At 43.7% G+C, this 20,732-nt stretch overlaps 2 protein-coding genes across 6 annotated transcripts in view; one reads left to right on the forward strand and one right to left on the reverse strand.

The window, feature by feature from the left end:
* Nucleotides 1–11,172, forward strand: part of HABP4 (hyaluronan binding protein 4) — a 36,236-nt gene extending 25,064 nt beyond the window's left edge. For both annotated transcript variants that reach the window (XM_019966542.2, XM_070795110.1), the window contains 3 exons: nucleotides 3,689–3,860; nucleotides 7,558–7,743; nucleotides 9,780–11,172. In XM_019966542.2, coding sequence (XP_019822101.2) covers nucleotides 3,689–3,860; nucleotides 7,558–7,743; nucleotides 9,780–9,836 — 415 coding nt within the window. In that variant the 3' untranslated portion in view covers nucleotides 9,837–11,172. The remainder of the gene's footprint in view (nucleotides 1–3,688; nucleotides 3,861–7,557; nucleotides 7,744–9,779) is intronic.
* CDC14B (cell division cycle 14B) overlaps nucleotides 1–20,732 on the reverse strand; it is a 161,527-nt gene that overhangs the window by 17,545 nt on the left and 123,250 nt on the right. For 2 of the 4 annotated variants that reach the window (XM_070795108.1, XM_070795101.1), the window contains 2 exons: nucleotides 17,977–18,040; nucleotides 15,264–16,923 (listed from right to left, as the gene is read on the reverse strand). The exons of 1 other annotated variant lie outside the window; for it this stretch is intronic. In XM_070795108.1, the coding sequence (XP_070651209.1) occupies nucleotides 18,022–18,040 (19 nt within the window). In that variant the 3' untranslated portion in view covers nucleotides 15,264–16,923; nucleotides 17,977–18,021. Of the gene's footprint in view, nucleotides 1–15,263; nucleotides 16,924–17,976; nucleotides 18,041–20,732 lie in introns of those variants that run through there. One more of the 4 variants, XM_070795102.1, reaches the window with a different exon arrangement.

Genomic DNA, 20,732 nt, shown 5'->3' on the forward strand with positions numbered 1-20,732 from the left:
TGGTGCATTTAATGTTGTCCCAGAGGTCTCTTGGACTGTCTTCATTTCTTCTCATTCTTTTTTCTACATTTTGTTCCACAGCAGTGATTTTCACCATTCTGTCTTATAGGTCACTATCCATTTTTCTGTCTCAGTTATCCTGTTACTGATTCCTTCCAGTGTATTAATTCATCTCTGTTCATTTGTTCTTTAATTCTTCTGGGTGTTTGTTAAATATTTCTTGCATCTTCTCCATTTCCCACCTCTGCCCCCGAGATCCTGGATCATCTTCAGTATCATTATTCTGAATTCTTTTTCTGGAAGGTTGCCTATCTTCACCTTTATTTAGCTTTTTTTTTTTTTTCCCTGAGGTTTTATCTTGTTCCTTCATCTGGGACATAACCCTCTGCCTTTTAATTTTTGTTTAACTTTCTGTGATTGTGGTTTTCATTTTGAAGGCTGCAGGATTGTAATTCTTCTCTCTATAAGTTAATTTTTAACAACTGTACTTTAACAGCCAAATCACAAAATTCCTGAAAAAAATATTGGCTGTTATTACTTAGTGCAAGCCAAATCCAGCATGGCATTATAGAGTAGTAGAACATGTTTCTCTGTTATTCATATTTTTTAAAAATTTTCTTAATACTGAGAGGCAGAGGTTTGATCAAATTCAGGTTCAACTTTTTGGTAAGATTGTTGCAAAGTTTATGAAAGGCTGCTGCTTATCATTTCCTTTATCCATTGATTTATTAGGGCTGCAAATTAGTGATAGTCTAATTCTATCATTCTTTACTTAAGTAGCTGGGATGATCTATAAAGAAAAACTTACCTAGAACTAGTTGATTACAGTGAGGTATAAGTTTGTTAAGGAAATGAAGGATAATAAAAGAAATATTTTACTTTCACTCATTTTTAGAAAGAGTTGGCTCCCTCATATCTTTCAAAGGTGCCAGTGACTTTTTTTAAGTGTCGTTATGAACTTAGAGATTTAAACATATCTGATATGTTTTAGTCCACTGAGATTTTATGCTTATTGGTACTTAAACTGATCCATTTTTTGACTGAAGGGGGCCTCTTCAAGTTGATCCTTGATCCTTTTGAGACACATTCAGTAATCTTTAATAGCTTGCTTGCTTTCTGGCAAGACATGTTTATGACTCATCATCTGTAGTTCACACCTTATACTGAGTCATTTTTCCAGGGAGCCAGAGTCCTTTAATAGAATATGGTATTTAGAATTATATGGTATCACTTACACGTGGAATCAAAAATATGATACCAGTGAACTTATCTATGAAACAGAAACAGACTCACAGACATAGAGAACAGACTTGTGGTTGCCAAGGGGGAGTGGGTGTTGGGGAAGAGTAGATGGGATGGAGTTTGGAATTAGTAGATACAAACTATTTTACATAGAATGGATAAATAACAAGGTTCTACTATATAGCACAGAGAATTCAATATCCTGTGATAAAGCATAATGGAAAAGAATATGAAGAAGAATGTATAACTATATATAACTGAATCACTTTACTGTTCATTGTAAATTTACTTTATGTACTTCCATAAAATAAACTTAAAAGATAGAATATGGTATTTAGAAACCATAATCTAGGCACTGGGGTTACTTACTACTACTAGATTCTTAACTGTTTCTAGTACATTTAAGTGGATGAGCTGAGAAATACACATATACACAACATTTTTAAGATAAAATATGTTATGAGTTTATTCATTATTTTCATTTGAAATTTAGGAGTACAAGATTTTAGCTAAACTTTCTTACATTTGTTTTTCTTTTTCTTCCATGCTGAAAATCCCAGTTGTCAGTAACATTGTACTGTCATTTGCTACACACATGACAAATATTCATAACATTACCAACACTATCTTCAGTAACATGATTATTAAAAAGTTATATATAGAGATGAAAAATCAAGTTTATATTTCAAGGCACTCCAAATAGCTCTTTTCTGATTCTTTTTATCGCCAGTGTGATAAACTAGACTAATTTGATTAATCTTGCTTCCAAATTTTAGATATTGAATTTAAATCTGGTTTATAATTATACAAAATATTTACATGTTTCCAAAATACAATCTGTTAAGACATGATATTTTCCAGTTAGCGTATATCCCTGTTCTTTCCCTGGTGTATATTATGATTTTATTTTTTAAATCTGTATATATATATATATTTGTAGGTTGTATTCCTTAGGTGAATGGAAGCATATATTCTACCTTACTGTTTTATCAGTATATCCTGGAGGTGCCCCATAGTAATATATGTATTTCTGATTCTTTTTTAGCTGCTTAGTATTTATAATTTTTCCACTAAGATCTTCTCCAGATGATTTTGGGTCATTTCCAGTATTTGAGATTACAAAATTTAGTGTCTTTTTATATTTTTGCCAGTGTATATTTGGGCTATGTTTTTATTTTAAATATTTATTTACTTGGCTGTGCTGGGTCGCAGTTGCTGCACACCAGATCTTTCATCTTCATCACAGCACGTGAACTCTCAGTTGCAGCATGTGGGATCTAGTTTCCTGACCAGGGATTGAACCCCAGGCCACTTGCATAGGGAGCATGGAGCCTTATCCTCTGGACCACCAGGGAAGTTGCTTGGATATATTTTCATATTAGTATTTTTCCAACATCTCATTGTGAAAATTTGCAAACACACCTATTCCTACCACCTAAACTGATATAGAATCTACGTATTGTGAAATGTGCAAAAATACGTGCACATTCATTGTTTTGACATTTGCACTGTTTTTAGTTGTGTCATTTACTTATATTGAGTTGTAAGAGTCCTTTTTGTATTCTAGATCTAAGTCCCTTATCAGATAAATGGTTTGCAAATATTTTCTCCCATTCTGTGAGTTATCCTTTCACTTTCTTGATGGTGTCCTTTTATAGCATGAAAGTTTTGAGTTTTGGTGATGTCCAGTTTATCTACTTTTTCTTTTGATGCTTCTGCTTTCAGTGTTGTATTTAAGAAGCCATTGCCTAATCCAAGGTTTATGCCTATATTTTCTTCGAAGAGTTTTATACTTTTAGCTCCTATACTTATGGTATGGGGTAGAAGTTCAACTTAATTCAAAGGAGAAAGAACTTTTCAACAACGGTTGCTGGGAAAATTTAATATCCACATGTAAAATAATGGTCTTTGGCACCCTGGTCAAAAAAATTAATTGCTCATAAATATGAGGGCTTATTTCTAGATGTTAAATTTTGTTTCATTGTTCTATATGTCTGTCTTTTTTAAGAATTCATGAATTTAAGGAGGATATTTACAAAAGAATGCATTTGTGACTCACTGTTTATAACCTCTGTTCATGGTTCTCTATATATGTTTTGTCTCAATAGCTTCTCCCATTTGTTTCTACAATTATCTCATTTTGTATGTAATGCCATATGGGAAGGGAATGCTTGGTAGTGAGTGTAATATTAATGTCACTGGAATGGTTATATTCCCATTTTTCAAAGACTGCTTTGAACACAGACAGGGAGTATCTTCAGTTGGGAGTGATGGCATAAAATTATGAAAATAAGGAAGCTATGGTTCAAAGATTTTCTTACCTTATTTAAATCTGAGATGGAGTTCTGTGAAAGTACATTAAACTAATGGGTGTGACTTCCTCTTTCATAAAATAGACATTTCAGACCCATCAAAAATTATTCTTTATGATTATACTTCTTTATAGAGTTCCTGAATTGGAGGTAGAAGAAGAAACTCAAGTTCAAGAGATGACCCTAGATGAGTGGAAAAATCTTCAAGAACAGACCAGACCAAAGCCTGAATTTAACATCCGGAAACCTGAGTCTACTGTCCCTTCCAAAGCAGTGGTGATACACAAGTCTAAATATAGAGATGATGTAAGCATGATGTTTTATATCTAGAGGTAATCTTCACTGTTACCTTATTGAAAATGAAATGGAACATTAGTAGTTGACATTCTAGTTTCAACCTTATAGTAATCAGACGTGTCTGTTTCAACCTAAGAGTCACCATGCATGCCTAATTTTACTATATTTTTATTAACTGAAAAAAATCGACCCATTAATACTTGATCCAAAGCAGTTATAGTGAGCACATTTTCTGCTCACTTCAGAACTGTGTGAAGACTATGCTTACACTGTTGTGTTTTAGTTACATTTCAATTTTGTGTCCAAAGAGAGATCCAGAATGTTTCCCTGAATGATGCCATTTCATAGGATAACAACTAGGCATTTTCGTGATTAGATTACCTTCAGTTATGATTCTTTTTTTTAATTCAAGTAGAGTTGATTTACAATATTTTTATAGTTTCAGGTGTGCAAAAAAGTGATTCAATGTTATTTTTCACAGTTCTAATTCTTAATAAGAGTGTTTAACTGAAACTAGTTGATCACTTTAAACCAGTCGGAGTTGGGTGAATCCTTTCTGGTGATATTGCAGTAGCTTTGCTCCCTCTGCAGAAATTCACCAGAGGACCCCTGAAGCCCCTCCCCCATGACAGGCACTGTTAGCATGGCCAGCTATCCACTTGGGATTGCTAACACATTCTTAAGATCTGATTTTACATGCTTTGTGTTCACCTATTTGTTGGCGGCTTCAGCTTTGAAAATATTTTCCAGCATATATTGATAAGGATGGTCAGAGAGTTATTTAATCACATTCTATTCGAATTCCTAAACTTAAAGGAGGGTACACTGAAGCATTGTAATTTTAAAATTTAGAGTTAGTATCATTCAGTCACAGCTATTTATCTTGATACCAGTCTCTGTGTCAGTGGTGGTGGTGAACACTCTTCCTCTCTGCTTGATGTTATTCATTGATTTTCCATTTGAAAATCAGGAGTTTTATACTATGTAGTTTTGTCTGTGTTCCTATTTACATTTTGGTTAGTTATATTCTTTTTATGAATAGTTTCTCTAGGGGATCATTTATGATACTGGATTCCTTCCTACCTCCTCTTGCCGTCAGTCCGAACTCCAGGAGTCTGTGTTTTGAGCTGTTCCTCTAGAAAAGGCTTTTTGTACACATACGAGGCCAGAGCCTTATTCTCTCAGAAAGCTCTATGAGGTCTTTTTACAAGTCTATCAGCAAGTTGGGTTGGGTTTTTTTTTTCCCTATCCACTTTCTTCTTTTGTAAATAAAGCTTTGCCTAAAACAATTGTGCTGTCAGGATTTGAAATGTGCAGCTGACATGTTAAGTAAAAATAGAAACTGTTCTTCTTAATCCACACCAGATTCATCTTCCCTGGCTTCTGAGAGAGGTCTCCTGGAATCTTTGAAGCAACTGGGTTAGCTGAGTCATTGAGCTTGGTCTCAGTAAGGCACACATCTTTGGTACTTATTAACCTTACAGCATTGATGATTTCAGCCAGGAGTTGTTCTTAAAGAGACAGAAGCCAAATCTTGGTGTCACTACTTTGTTCTGGATACCCTGAAGAGAACAAAAGCACTAGAATAATACCTCTTGTTTCCTTGGAGCTCTGTTCTTGCCAAAGTTAAGACCTAACAGTAGCCTATGAATAGAGCAGGCCCTTAAAGCACTTTGGCCTGACAATTTGCTTACTCAACTTCCATCGCAAGCTGTGCCTTCTTACTGGGAAGTCTGCTATGTCTCTGCTGAGGTGCCTTGACAGCCAGCTGTTTTCTAAATCAGGAAGTAGTTTATTATTTTGCCACTTACATTTTTTTGTGTTTGTCTTGTTACCAGAGTGCAAGTGTTCCTGAATTGTTCTTTCCTTCATCTTTTTAGCTTCAAGAGTACATCTGCCTAAGGACACAAATGTTAAACATGAAGCCTGGAATAAACATATGGCCAAAAGGGAAACACGTGCTCTGGGAAATTTGATTCCATTTGCTGGACAAGCAAATGGATGTTTAACCACATAACACTTTGGAGATTCTCATCCACAATCATTGGCCTATTTTCTGCGGGTTTATATTTCTTTGTAGGTTTATATGTTACTTCCAAGTGAGAGCTTTTGTTTCATTCATTGTTAGGAATTGAAACCAAATCAAATTTGAAGGTTTATTGATACAGTTTTAACAAGAGACAGAACTAATTTGACCTCTTGATTCATGTCTGACTCTTGTGACCCCATGGATGGGGGAACCTGCTAGGTTCCCCTGTCCATGAGATTCTCCCTGCAAGAATACTGGAGTGGGTTGCCATTTCCTTCTGCAGGGTATTTTCCCAACCTAGAAATTGAACCCAGGTCTCCTGAATTGCAGGCAGGTTCTTTACCAACTGAGCTACTACAAGGGAAGCCCCATACAATAAAATGTATATTCTCAAAGAATTTTAACTAAGGTGGTTTTTAAAAAGCAGCCTGAGTTCTTTATTCAGCCTTGGTACCAACCCTTAGATAATCATACTGCTGTGTTACTCTTTCCATATATTTTGAATCGAAATTATTTACTGTAAATCATCCAATTTTTAACATATGGTATTTGTACAGTCAGCACCCATGTTGAGAGCAGTTTCTCCATCAAGTTCTTTTCTAGGAAGGTGAATTTTCCTTATTTATCAAAGTAGCATTGGTGAACAAAAGGCAGGAACTAAAACTTTTCAATCTCAGCAAAATACACTTAGATATGCAACATTTATAGGATTTCTGTTAGTCATGTTAAATCTTACATCTTAACCTACTAAACTGATAGATATTTGGTCTGACTTGAAGTAAGTTCAAAAATGCTTGAATTAAGACTATGAGACTGCTATGTATAAAGTACATAACTATTAAGAACCTACTATATAGTTTAGGTGGAGAAGGCAATGGCACCCCACTCCAGTACTCTTGCCTGGAAAATCCCGTGGACAGAGGAGCCTGGTAGGCTGCAGTCCATGAGGTCGCTAAGAGTCGGGCACAACTGAGCAACTTCACTTTCACTTTTCACTTTCATGCATTGGAGAAGGAAATGGCAACCCACTCCAGTGTTCTTGCCTGGAGAATCCCAGGGATGGGGGAGCCTGGTAGGCTGCCGTCTATGGGGTTGCACAGAGTCCGACACGACTGAAGCGACAGCAGCAACAGCAGTAGCAGCATAGAGTTTAGGGAACTCTATTCAATACTCTGTGATGATCTGTATGGTGATAGAATCTTAAAAGAGTGGATTTATGCATTTATATAGCCAACTTGGGTTTTCCTGGTGGCTCAGCAGTAAAGAATCCACCTGCAGTGCAGGAGACACAGGTTTGATCCCTGGGTCAGGAAGATCCCCTGGAGAAGGACATGGCAACCCACTACAGTATTCTTGCCTGGAGAATTCCATGGACGGAGGAGCCTGGTAGGCTACAGTTCATTGGGTTGGAATCAGACACGAGTTAGTGACTGAACAGCAGCAATAGCTGACTGACTTTGTTGTTACAGCAGAAACTAATCCAGCACTGTAAATCAGCTACTCCAATTAAATTAAAAAAGAAGGCCTGTCAGTGTGAGAACGTGTGGCTGCAAAATGTGCAAAACCCACGCAGCTGGAAGCAGAGCAGCCACATCATCTTCCCCTGCTCAGCCCAGTGAGTGTCCATGGAGACGGCCGTGTGTATGTTCTGTGTTTGATGCTGTAACTGTGTTTCAGATGGTAAAGGATGACTATGAAGATGATGCCCATGTTTTCCGGAAAGCAGCCAATGACATCACATCCCAGCTGGAGATTAATTTTGGTAACCTCCCTCGTCCTGGGCGTGGAGCCAGAGGTGGCACACGGGGAGGCCGGGGAAGGATCAGAAGGGCAGAAAACTATGGATCCAGAGCAGAAGTGGTGGTAAGTGTGTATATTCTAAATCCTGGGTGGTTTTCTGAAGTGAGAGGATGAAGATGCCCTGGGCCTACATAGTTTAATTTTGGAGGATCATCAAGTTCTTCCTGATCTAGATAGAGGAGTTCTTTCTCCTCTGTCTAGTGTGGGTCTCATGTTAGAGTGTTTGGAATGGTCATCAGCATGATGGGCATCAGTTGGATACAGACCATTGTGTAGCCCTGGCCTCCAGGGTCTCCAGGGAAGTCTGTCTGCTATGAGTGTACACTCAGCTGGAGAATTCACACATGTGCATCAGGTGAGGTCCCCAGGCTTGGTATTGAATCAGATCAGCTGACAGTTGCTTACTACGTGTAAGCAACGCTGTGCCCTGATGCTTTCAGAGTAGACAGAATCCTTCCAACAGCTTCAAGGCAACCTTTTCACGTCAAACCATTCTTTGCCACTCTTCAGCCAATGCTGCCCTACTTCTGGGACACACAACCTTGTTCCTTGCTCCATGGGGCCTTTCTGCCTGCTGGCCTTCCTCCCACCCCTTTGCCTGTTTACCTAGGATAGATCCTCTAATCTCCCTTCATCAGAGGAGGCTTCCAGGCCAGGTCAGAGTCCTTCCTTTCTTTGAAGCACCATCTGCACGTTTAATTGTACTATCACCGGCACAGTTGTTGGCCAGCGTCTGCTGTCTCCAGAAGACAGACTGGTTTCCCCAATGCCTAGTGTAATATGAGCTGTACTAGACGCTTCATCAGTGTTTTATGAATAAATATACCAAGACCTGGTTAGTGGGAATCGGGCATAAGGTTTGGCGGCCAGCAGAGGCACCAGTGCTGTCCCTGTGAAAATGGAGCAGCCCCTTCTTTGTGGCTGATCCTGGAAATGTTCCTTTTGCTGCCGATTCTCTTATTCCAGGGAGCAACCCCTGGGAGGAGTCTAACTTGTTATACTTCAGCAAGAACGAAAACAAGTGTTTTTTCTGGGTAAATCTGAGGCCAGCTTGGAAAAAGGATCAATTCTGGAAATAGAAAATACACGCCTGCCCCTTTCCAATAGCAGCTCTGCCACTGTGGTGCAGTGTGGCTATCTGTGCAAGGGGCCCTGCCACCCACCGGGGCTCTTCCAGCTCTGCACCACCCTCAGGCCCCACCCCCTTCACAGCTGCATTGTGTCAGAATCCTGTTCTTTTTGCTCATTTGTTGTGGTTATCTCCAGAAGTTTCTCTTTTAGAAGACATCACTTAACTGTAATGTGTGCATGGCCACCAAGTTGCACTGGACGCCCTGACGGTGGGCCTCTGTTCCCAGGCCACCTGTTACTGATGTGACCAGTATGCTCCTCCTGCAGGAGCTCTATGAGCTCCTGAGGGTAGGACTGTCTTTAATCATCCTTGTATCTCCATGTAGCAAACGTTCTGTCATGTTTATTGGATGAAGGGGAGGGGCTAGATAAAGGGTCCAGGTGGTGCTAATGGTAAAGAACCCACCTGCCAATGCAGGATACGTGAGACACGGGTTCGTTCCCTGAGTCGGGAACATTCCCTGGAGGAAGGCATGACAATCCACTCTAGTATTCTTGCCTGGAGAATCCCATGGACAAAGGAGTCTGTTGGGCTATAGTCCGTAGGGGTGCAAAGAGTCAGATACAACTGAAGTGACTTAGCACACATGCACGCAAGGTGCAAATAAAGGCTCACAGTAAGGATTTGTGGGAGTGAGGGCTGGGGCAGGGCGTGGGCGAGGCAGGGTGGCAGGCACTGCCAGCCATTCTGCAGTGGGGACAGAGCGGGTCAGAGGAGGGAGAAGCATGCTTCTGGGCCCCCCTCTGCAGGGTCTGTGCAGAACTTGGCTGCAGCTCAGAGCAGGGCCTCGCATAGAGAGCCCCTGCCACTCCTCTCTTCCCACTGGGCCTCCCTCCCTCAGTGTGGGGCCGCTTACCCCTACTCGGTTAGCTCCTCCCTGAGAGAGTAGGTACTGTGTTTCACACACTTCTGCACCCAGGTGGGAATGGGTGAACTGACAGTTGGTTTCAAAACTTCTCTTTTTCAGATACAAGATGTTGCTCCAAACCCAGATGACCCTGAAGACTTCCCTGCTCTGGCTTGAGACAGCCCAATTTCCCTGGCAACTTAAACAGCACTGGCATACCTATGAAGAGACTTTCCTTGCTGTGGGGAAGAGAGTCCAACTCTAAGAACAATAGATGTTGCTTTTTCCCGTATAGTTTGAGCTCATTGCACTCTTTTTGGTCTGGGTGGTTTGTGGGAACAGGGATTTCTCCAGACACCTAAAGAGCAGCAGTTCTGGCTGGGGGTTAGTCTGGCACTTTCCCAGGAAGGTAGATAATGGTGATTATTTTTTTATTTAATGAATTCCAAATGTAGTTCAGAAATAATGTTTAAAACTTGTACATAGAAATTGTATTGAATCCTCCACAAAAGCATGGAGAGTAAAGCAAGTTGTAAAATAGAATCTATTGAGACTACTTAGTAAGTTGTATAGATACCGGAAGGCTGTGTCCTTCAGTATTAGAGGAAATACATATAACTCTGCTATTAATTTAAAGCAGTCACAGCCTAGTTTTCAGAGACCAAGAAATTAAAATAGTTATATTTACCATTTACTTGTAAATGTTATATTCTCCTGGAATTTTTTTGGTTTTTTATTTAACCAATAATTTTAAATAGCTATTGTGCACTCAAAGGTTGCCACTCTGTGGCAGAGAATTGGGGCAAGTATTGGGGTTTTTCATGGTGATTTAAACTACCTCGTGGTTTCTGTGTGTATGTAACACACACATACACACATGCTTAGTATAAATGTGCATATTTAGTGTTTGGGTGGTTTTTAGGATGTGTATTAAGTATATGATCTTTAAAATCATGTTATTTAACCCACCAATCAAATGAAAAGGGGTCCAGGGAAAAGAGGGTTGCAGATTGTCTCCCTCAAAGCTAGTGTCAGAATTCAACACCTGTGTTCAAAGGCTGTCTGTCCCTGTCCTGGGCAAGACTTGTAAATAATACTGAACACCCATAAGCAGTTTTTCTTTCTCGGCCCTGCACCAGTTCGAGTTCCTCTTTCTTGCCTTTGGAGCATGTTAGGGTTAGGGGTTTCCTTGGAGGTTCAAGAAAACCCCACTCATCAGCAGGGCTGAGACTGGGAGGCCCATGGCGGTTCAGCTGGCTGCCTGTGGGTCGTGCCGCGATGGTGGCTGGGGTGGAGGCAGCTGTTAACAGCCCCGGAAGCTGGGGCGACACTCTTCCCATTTTACTGAAGAAACTGGGTAACAGTCACAAACTTGTTACACAGTTGATATGTTTATGTTGGAATCTGAACCTTGGTCTCAGGATTTGTGCTTTTTTTTGCCTTGCTATACTGTCCAAGATGGCAGTTCTGAACTTGAACCCAAGTGTAAATAAAGGTTGGTATTCCCTCCTAACTTTGTGTATAGAGAGTTGAATCCTTTTAGTGACACCCAGGTCAAGCAGGAAGAACATGGGGAAAGACCACAGTGGAGTCATTTCACATTTTGTTGAATAATCAGAGCTAAACCCTTAGTCACATTAAGCCACTGTGGTTGACAGCCTACTTTTGGATTCTTGTTATTAATCTGAGTATTAAGGTCATCATTTTCTTCTCCCTCCCCAGAAAAAGATGGTGAACGTCAGTACCTAATCTGAGTTAGAAGTCTTGTGAGAGTAAATGTCATGTTTGGCCGTGAGCTGGTGCAGTGTGTCACTACTCAGCAGGCTTGAGCTGTCACATTAAGTCATTCTGCCTTGCCTTGGCTTTGAAGATTGGCAAAACAGAGATCCCTTTCAAAATTCCCTTATTCCCTTTAGTGTCATGAATAACACTTGCAAAGCCCATTGTGCTAGATTTCATGTTGTATATGCAAACACTGCATCCTTCCCAGAGAGACTGAGAATTCCTGTACCACGGAGCAGTCTCAGATCTCATGGTCAGAAAGTCTGGTGAGGGGATAGGGGATGGGTTCTGGGCCTGCAGAGGTCTTCATTTGCTCACCAGGACTACCTCTTACCAATTTGGTGGGTCAGATGAATGTCAGGCTTTTGTCACAGGATTGTCCACAGTCCAGCCCCAGAGAAGACAGGGCAGGAGCACAGGGCAGGAGGAATCCATAATGTGATGTAGGGAAACTCAGGAGGCAGGATTGAGTTTGGACCTGTACACAAGGCAAGGCCTTCCACAGGACTTCCCCTGCACAACTCCTTTGAGGTGATTTGGTATAGATATGTTGTCATGAGGTGGGACCCGTTTCTAGCTGATAACTTTAATACTAAGCAAATTAACCCCAGCTAAGAAAACTTGTGAGTCTAACAAACCCTTTTAGAAAGTGAGGTCAAGCATATTTGAATTCCCAAGGCAGGTGTGCCAGCCCCAAGCCGCCTGACCCAGGAGCTCACTGCTGGGGCTCAGGCTGCCAGAGCAGGAGTTAGAGATGAGCTGGTCCCAGGACCTGCAGCGAGGAGAGCCTCATCAATAAAAAGGTGTGAGCTGGATGAGGGTTTGGCCCCTGCTTTGACCAGATGAAAACCTGACCATCTAGGAAGAAGCGGAGTCACTGCAGAAGCTGCTGCTGGCTGGGAACCTGGTGCTGGATGGTCTGAACATCTAGCCAGGCTACTTTGAAAAATATATCTTTAGCCCAGTGTTACTGATGAACAGTTGACATTTTCATCTCACGCAAGGCTGGCCCCTCACAGAAGCCATAGCAGGCACCTCGTTTTCTAGTGCTGGGTTCTAGTGGAGGCCCTGTCCTCCCCTATTCCCTGGCTCCTCCATGCCAGCCCAGGGCATAGGTGTTTCATGGATGACGGCATTGCTTCTCCTTTGAAACCACACCATGTGTGGTGTTGGCAAATTCTAGGGAAGAGCAGGATCCAGGTCTCAGATGCTGGGAAAGGTCAGCCCTTGAAGGGAAAACAGGACTGCCACCTACTAACTTATCCAGGAGAGAGAGACGCTGCCAACAGAGGGCGGGGAGACCAGAGCATGAGTGTAGCAGGACAAGCAGAGGTTCACTTCGAGGAAAAAATGTGCCCAGTTTCCTTTCACTCTGCTGCTGTTATCCTCAGCACCCGGAGGAGACAGGGCTGTGGGGATCACATTCTGTGAACACCCTCCAGGGCCTGCCGCCTCACCTCCACATCCTCCCGACTCTGGCCTGAAGTGAGGTGCTCAGGCAGCCAGCGACACTGCCCACGGCATGTCCCAGAGGTGGAGGCTCTTAGTATTTGTGTAGTAAAGCGAGTGAGAAAGGAAGAAAGCAAGTTATTGAAAAGAAATCTTTATTGTTAAATACAACACAAAAGTGCAAAACTTTATTGTAACCACCACCTAAGTCAAGGAACCTGTTTCCCCAGGAGGCTGTCCATGTGACCCTGCCAATCACAGCCTGCCCTCCTGAAAGGAGTACTATCCTCACTTAGAGGAAGCACTGCCCAAGGAGGCAAACCTTAGCGATTAGGCTCTGCCCTTTACCTGAACGTCCTTTAAGTCTGAAGGGTCCTCCTCTACCTTTATTGCAGAACCTGGGTAACTTGAGGAAATGAGCATTTCTTGAGTAACTGCTGTGTGCTGTCTTATAATTGTTTCATCACTTGTCAGGGAACAGGAAGAGACATCCATCTTCCATGCTCCCTAACTAGTATTTGGGCGGAATGGGATGAAAAGATGAAGGAGAAAGAAGATTCGGTCCCCAAGCTGTGTTCTTTCTACACACCCCTGAAATTTCTAGTTAATGTTACTAGTCCTTTGGGCAAAGCTGCAGAGAGAGGGTCAGGAAAGGCCAGAAGATATGTGTGCCTCTGTGGGAGCCAAAGGACCACACGGGGTGTGCTCTGTGTTTAGCTACTCCCTGGGGTGAGGTGGTGCCCATGGCAATGCCACACTGTGACACATTCTCCTAAAAACATCTGAAGAACTCTTAGAAAGCTTTGGGGCTTCCGAGGTGGTGCTAGGGGTAAAGAACCTGTCCGCCAGTGCAGGAGATGTAAGAGATGTGGGTTCGATCCCTGAGTCAGGAAGATCCCCTGGAGGAGGGCATGGCAACCCACTCCAGTATTCTTGCTTGGAGAATCCCATGGACAGAAGAGTCTGGTGGGCTATAGTCCATAGGGTCGCAAAGGGTTGGACATGACTGAAGTGACTTAGTACACATGTAGAAAGCTTTAATAGGTCTCCTGCACAGGTGGTGATGGCAAGTCTTGGGAGGGCACGAGACTAGGTTCAAGGCTGCTGGCAAGGTGCTGGTGGAGACGGGCAGAAGCTTGGCTCTCCCAGGGGCCTCATGAAGCCTAAAGTCCGAAGCTCTCCAGGAGCCTCTGCCCAGGCCACCTCTGCCCATCTCCTGTTGCTCTGGGAGAGCCTTTTCCTTGGCCTTAGGTTTCCCAGGACCCAAGACAGTAGGACTTTCCCCAACCAAACCACAAACGCTCTCTAAACTATCACAGCTTCACCACGGGTGAAACTGGCCCCATAGTGTGGGGAAAGCACCAACTGCCTTGTTTCTTTGCAAAAATGTGGCCCCATTTCAGAAGGCTGATTTGGGAGCATCGTTGGGGAACACCTGTCATGAGAATAGAGTGGCATCAACTTACACATAGGAAAAGGTCAGCTTTCATTCCAATCCCAAAGAAAGGCAAGGCCAAAGAATGTTCAAAGTGGAAGTGAAAGTGAAGTCGCTCAGTTGTGTCCAACTCTTTGCGACCCCATGGACTGTAGCCTACCAGGCTCCTCCGTCCATGGGATTTTCCAGGCAAGAGTACTGGAGTGGGGTGCTATTTCCTTCTCCAGGGGATCTTCCCAACCCAGGGATTAAACCTGTGTCTCCCACATTGTAGGCAGACGCTTTACCATCTGATACACCAGGGAACTACTGCATATTTGCAGTCATCTCACATGCTAGCAAAGTAATGCTCAAAATTCTCCAAGCCAGGCTTCAACAGTACATGAAAGCTGGATTTAGAGAAGGCAGGGGAACCAGAGATCAAACTGCCAATATCCACTGGATCATAGGAAAAGCAAGAGAATTCCAGAAAAACATCTGCTTCATTGAATATGCTAAACCCTTTGACTGTATGGATCACAACAAACTGTGGAAAATTCTGAAAGAGATGGGAATACCAGACCACCTGACCTGCCTCCTGAGAAAACTGTATGCAGGTTAAGAAGCAATAGTTAGAACCGGACATGGAACAATGGACTGGTTTCAAACTGGGAAAGGAGTACCTCAAGGCTGTATATTGTCACCTTGCTTATTTAACTTACCATGCAGACTACATCATGAGAAATGCTGGGCTGGAATCAAGATTGCAGGGAGAAATATCAGTAACCTCAGATATGCAGATGACACCCCACTTATGGCAGGAAGTGAAGAGGAACTAAAGAGCCTCTTGATGAAAGTGAAAGAGGAGAGTGAGAAAGCTAGCTTAAAACTCAACATTCAAAAAACTAAGATCATGGCATCTGGTCCCATCACTTCATGGCAAATAGATGGGGAAACAATGGACACAGTGACAGACTTTATTTTCCTGGGCTCCAAAGTCACTGCAGATGGTGACTGCAGCCACAAAAATAAAAGACTCCTTGGAAGAAAAGCTATGACAAACTTAGCATATTAAAAAGCAGAGACATTACTTTGCCGACAAAGCTCCGTATGGTCAAAGCTATGGTTTTTTCCAGAAGTTATGTATGCATATGAGAGTTGGACCATAAAGAAGGCTGAGTGTCAAAGAATTGATGCTTTTGAACTATGGTGTTGGAGAAGACTCTTGAGAATCCCTTGGACAGCAAGGAGATCAAACCAGTCCATCCTAAAGGAAATCAGTCTTGAATATTCATTGGAGGAACTGGTGCTGAATCTGAAGTTCCAGTACTTTGGCCACCTGATATGAAGAACTAACTCATTGGAAAAGACCCTGAAGGTGGGAAAGATAGAAGGCAAAAGGAGAAGGGGATGACAGAGGATGAGATGGTTGGATGGCATCACCGACTTGATGGACACGAGTTTGAGCGGGCTCCCAGAGATGGTGAAGGACAGGGAGGCCTGGTGTGCTGCTGTCCATGGGGTCACAAAGAGTCAGACATGACTGAGCGACTGAACTGAACTTACACATAAGTCCCTCAGGGGTTTCTGAGAGTTCTTAAAAAAGAGGAAGAGTATTTTCTCCAGAATAGCCACCCTGCCAGAGGCACCAAGGATACCTCCAGTCGGGGTGTACACAACCCAGCCCCAGGGGACCTCACTCACCTTGATGAACGACCTGCATAGATGTGTGGGTGGCTCTGGTCTGCACTTCACCCACCCCCTCAGATAGGAGAGCAGCATCAGAGCAACAGAGAGGAAAACAATATGCCTGAGGTAAGTCCTACATTCTTGGCAGTGCAAAATGATCAGAAGGAGAGTGTTCTGGTGAGAAGGGAAAGTGAGAGTGTAAGTGAGCGGGGGAGCCAAAGAAACATTCAGTGAGAGGGGTAGCATGCTTGGGAGAAAGGAAGCTGGAGAAATGCAGAGGCCAGGTGGCCCAGCAAAGAAAGTGGAGACCCAGGGTCCTGTGACTAGGTTGGAAAGACCTCCTTCAGGGATTTTCACCGAGGATCCCCAAGGCCCAGAACAGGGCTCGGAATGACTGGAGAACAGGCTTCTTCAGGGCACACGTCTGGGGGCACCCTCCAGTGCACCTGTGTGACTGGCACCCCTGGGGTTGGATGATGCTCAGCCAGTGATGCTATGGAGGGCTTGTCTACAAAGTCTTCAAAATCTTGTGTTTGAGGGAGACAGAGGAATCCGCTCCCATCAGATAGTCACAAGGAGTCTAATGTAAGAAAGCTCAAAGAATGCTATCCATTTGGAATTGTACCACTACCACAGACGGGGTGCCAGCTTGGACCTGCTCCCAACCCAGGAGCAGGTAGCCTACAGAAGTCCTAGCTCTGGCTTTGGGCTAAGATCTCAATACCCAGGGGAAGAATGAGGCAGAAACTCCTATGCTACGAGGCTGAGGCATGGACCTGAGGAAACAGGTTTAAATTGCATCTTGAGAAAATTTCCAATGGTAAGCGCTGTGCTGTCCAGGGGAGACCTCTGGAGATCTAGTCCCTGCGGATCCCGAGCCAGATTAAAAGTCGGTCTAGGAAGGTCACAGCCCGGGACATCCAACCATCACTAGAAAAGCGGGGGAGACAGACGAGTTGTATTTATAACACCAGAACCTGTCTTAGGGGGTTACTGGATACTACAGGGACTGGTTTAATTTGCTGGCTGGAGAAAAGACCCCAAGTTTCATGCTGTTTAAAAGTGGACAAATACGGGGTTGGCCAGACTGAAACACTCTAAAAGGCAGGAGTGAGCTAGGGTGGCCACCAGTCATCATGTCCCGGTCCCCACTCCTGTCTGCCAAAGCTGAATGAATACTCAACTGCTACTTGAGGATATGCCAATCACTGGTCTGCCTAGGGTACTCCAGTGTACTCTAGGATCCTTGGGGATCCTCTCCAGCTCTGTCACAACAGACCCCTTGCGCTTAGGGACAGAGAACACAGGATGGGCAACCTCCCTGTGGCTGCTACACTGATAAGCCAGGGCCAGGCAGGAAGGCCGGCCTGAAGTCTGAGTCCCCCACTTTCATGAAAATGAACCTTGTTCTCAGGGTTAGCCCCCGCTGCCTCCTATATTAATGAAAGCTTTCCTTCGTGCCCTTCCTCTGCCAGCTGGGGCTTGGACCAGAGTAAAACAAGGTGAGAGCACAATATTCACTTCACAGTCTACTGCTGTTTCCGTGACATCACCCAGTGGAGCTGTGTTTGAACCTAATCAGCAGTTCCCAACTGGGGGCGGCACAGCCTCCTGAAAGTGGCTGAAAATGCGTATTGGGAGGGGCGGGGGGGGGGGGGGTGGTTGGCTTACCCAATGGGTGGGAACACTACTGGCATTTAGTAGGAGGGGCAGGTGGGGGAGGTTTGCAAGGAATGCCAGACTGGCTGCATTCTCTGGAGTTCTACACAAGGAAGAATTGTCTGCCTGAAAAGTCATCTTGTTTTACATGGAGAAGCAAACCCACCATGAGAACCACTGCCTTTCTCAAAGTAAAAAAATGCACAACCCTACTGCCTTCCCCTTTCTTCCTATTCCCACCCAAAGCCTCTCCTCATTTAAACCGATGATATAAGAATCAGAGGGGCCGTAGCCAGGGTCCCGCCCTGCAGGAGGCCTCCTTACCTGGGCATCTCAGTGTGGATAGAGCACCTGTCATCCAGAAGCATGTCAAAGCCATGCAGACTTGCTAGCAAAGAAATGAGACACAGTTGAGAAAAGGCAGAGACCAGATGTGCTTCAGGGGCAGGGCGGAGGGATTTCCGTTCCACATGGACGGGGCCAGGTTCCCCATCGAGGGAGTTGGGGTGACGTACTGAGAGGAATCTGAAAGGGTTTCCCAGAGTCCATATGCTCCTCCAGTAAGCGAGAAGATGGTGAGACTATATATAATAAAGGAGTATATTATGCTAACCACTTAGAAGACAAAATGCCCCAAATCTCAATAATGGGGCAGCTCAAAGACTGGACTAAATATAGCAGGGAGGGATGGTGACTGCAACCCATGGCACGGACCCATGGGGTCAGTGCCGTCCAGTTAGCCAGCTCAGCAGTGTCACAGCAGCTGCCAATGTGGTGCACAGGGAGTACAGAGGACGGTATGTGTGACAGTTCTTTTGAAAAGCAGTAGGCAATTCTAATTTTTTAATTAAACATAATATACATGGCTCTTAGTATGTACCAGGTGCTTGTTCTAAGTAATTAACAAATATTAAATCCTCAAACAACTGTATTAGATATTGTCATTCTGGCCCAAATCACACAGCTAATAAGCGGCAGAGCAAAGGTTTACACCCAGTCTGGGTCCAGAATCCATGCTCTGAACTCCTATTAACCAAGCCGCTTTTTGATGCAGTGTACATCAAAAGCTTTAAGATTTTGCATGTCCTTGACCTAGAAATGCCTTTTAAAAGAATTTAACCTAAGGAAATCAGCAGCACCACCCAGAAGAATTTACATATGAGAATATTCATGCAGCGGTAAACCAGTAAAAAGCTGGAAACCACCTACATGTGCAACAATGGGGAGAATGGTTACTTAAGTCGTGGCATTCTACAGAGAAGTTTGTGGAGAATTCCTCCCACTACACTGCCTCTCAATGTACCCCCAGCTGCGTTTAAGCCCCAAAAGTGGAGGAAAAGAGAGCAATGGTGGATATTATGCTCCACACTGGCACCAGGCCCCATACTAAGGCACAATCACGTAATTTGGTCTTTTTTAATCCAAACACCATGCACTTACTAGTCCAGTTTTATGGATGAACAAAGTGAGAGCCAGGAGGCAGATAAAGGATCCACAGAATAAATGGTAGAGCTCATTTCAGAACGCACATTGCTGACTGCCCTCTCCGTACCAACCTGCTATTTCAATATGAGGGTGCCTTCTCTACTAAATTATTTCAGCACTCTGCCTTGATCACTCTCAAGAGAGTTCAGTGCGTGAATTTCTCCCTTCAGAAGTCAAATTGTCTGGCCTCTTAAAAAAATTTTTTTATACTTGTATGGAATTATGCTGCAGGGACCAAAAATAGCAGAGACTGAGAGACGATCATCTGCTATCAAAAACTGGTCTTTACCTAATTAAAAGAAAATTATCTTACATGTATAAAAAGTAATTTATTGAATCCTAAAGGAAAGCAATCCTGAATATTCATTGGAAGGACTGATGCTGAAGCTGAAGATCCAAGACTTTGGCCACCTGATGTGAAGAGCTGACTCACAATAAAAATTATTGAAAGTGAAAGTGAAGTGGCTCAGTCGTGTCTGACTCTTAGTGACCCCATGGACCGTAGCCTACCAGGCTCCTTAGTCCATGGAATTTTCCAGGCAAGAATACTGGAGTGGGCTGCCATTTCCTTCTCCAGAGGATCTTCCCAACCAAGGGATTGAACCCAGGTCTGCCGCATTGCAGGCAGACACTTTACTGTCTGAGCCACCAGGGAAATTATTGAAAGCTAGGTGCCAAATGCCATTTGAAGCACGTCCCATGTATTATCCCACTTAATTCTCATTATAATTGTTAAGGTGAAAATTCTCTTATTCCCGTTTTATTTATGGAACAGAAGTAGAGGTGTTTAGCGAATTGTCCATGTGGTAAATGAAAACTGGACAGTGGTCAACAACAGAGAAAGCAAGCAAGAATCTACAGGGCTAGGGGCTCAGAGGCTGGGTGCTCACACTGCACAGCCCTGGAAGACACGGCTGCTCCCAAGAGAAGCAGGCACGTCCTCTAGTTTCATCCAGGGCCAAGCCTCAGAGCCCGACTGCCAAGCCTGCCCCCTTCACGCTCACATATCTTGAGCTGCTTGGCCAATGCCACCTGAGCTCCAGTGGGTCAGTAGGAGGGCACACAACTCAGGGTAAACCATGGAGGAGCAGGCAGACACGGCAAAGCCTACAAACTGCTCTTTGAGGGCAGTGGTGTGCAGGAGTTTGGATGAGAAGACCAGTCCCTTGACTTTGTACTTTGAAAACTCATATCCTAGAACAAATCAAAGCTAAGTTCTTGGGGAACTGGACAGCACCCCTTAACAGGACAGGTTCCTACATCCTAGACATAACCTCTGCATGATGATGCGGGCAATTAGGTTTTTTAGGATTCTGCCCTGCAAGAGACCAAGAGGGAAGGCAGGCAATTAGCTGTGGATGGTGTTGCTGGTTATACACTGGGATACGAAGTGCTCCAGCACTGGTCCTGCCTTTACTTAGCACTTTAAGCCGGACCTTGGCAGGTAAAATGAAGGGGCTACAGTGTGTGACCCATGAGGCTCCAAGGGTCTGACTTACAAGTGTCTTTTCCTTAGCAGTTTTTAGAAGGGTCAAACCTTTACATGCCTGAGCTGGTTAGTGGGTATCTGTAGAGTGAGTCCATATCAGGAGCCC

Source organism: Bos indicus, chromosome 8 (genome assembly GCF_029378745.1).
Source record: "Bos indicus isolate NIAB-ARS_2022 breed Sahiwal x Tharparkar chromosome 8, NIAB-ARS_B.indTharparkar_mat_pri_1.0, whole genome shotgun sequence".
Taxonomy (NCBI): Eukaryota; Metazoa; Chordata; class Mammalia; order Artiodactyla; family Bovidae; genus Bos; species Bos indicus.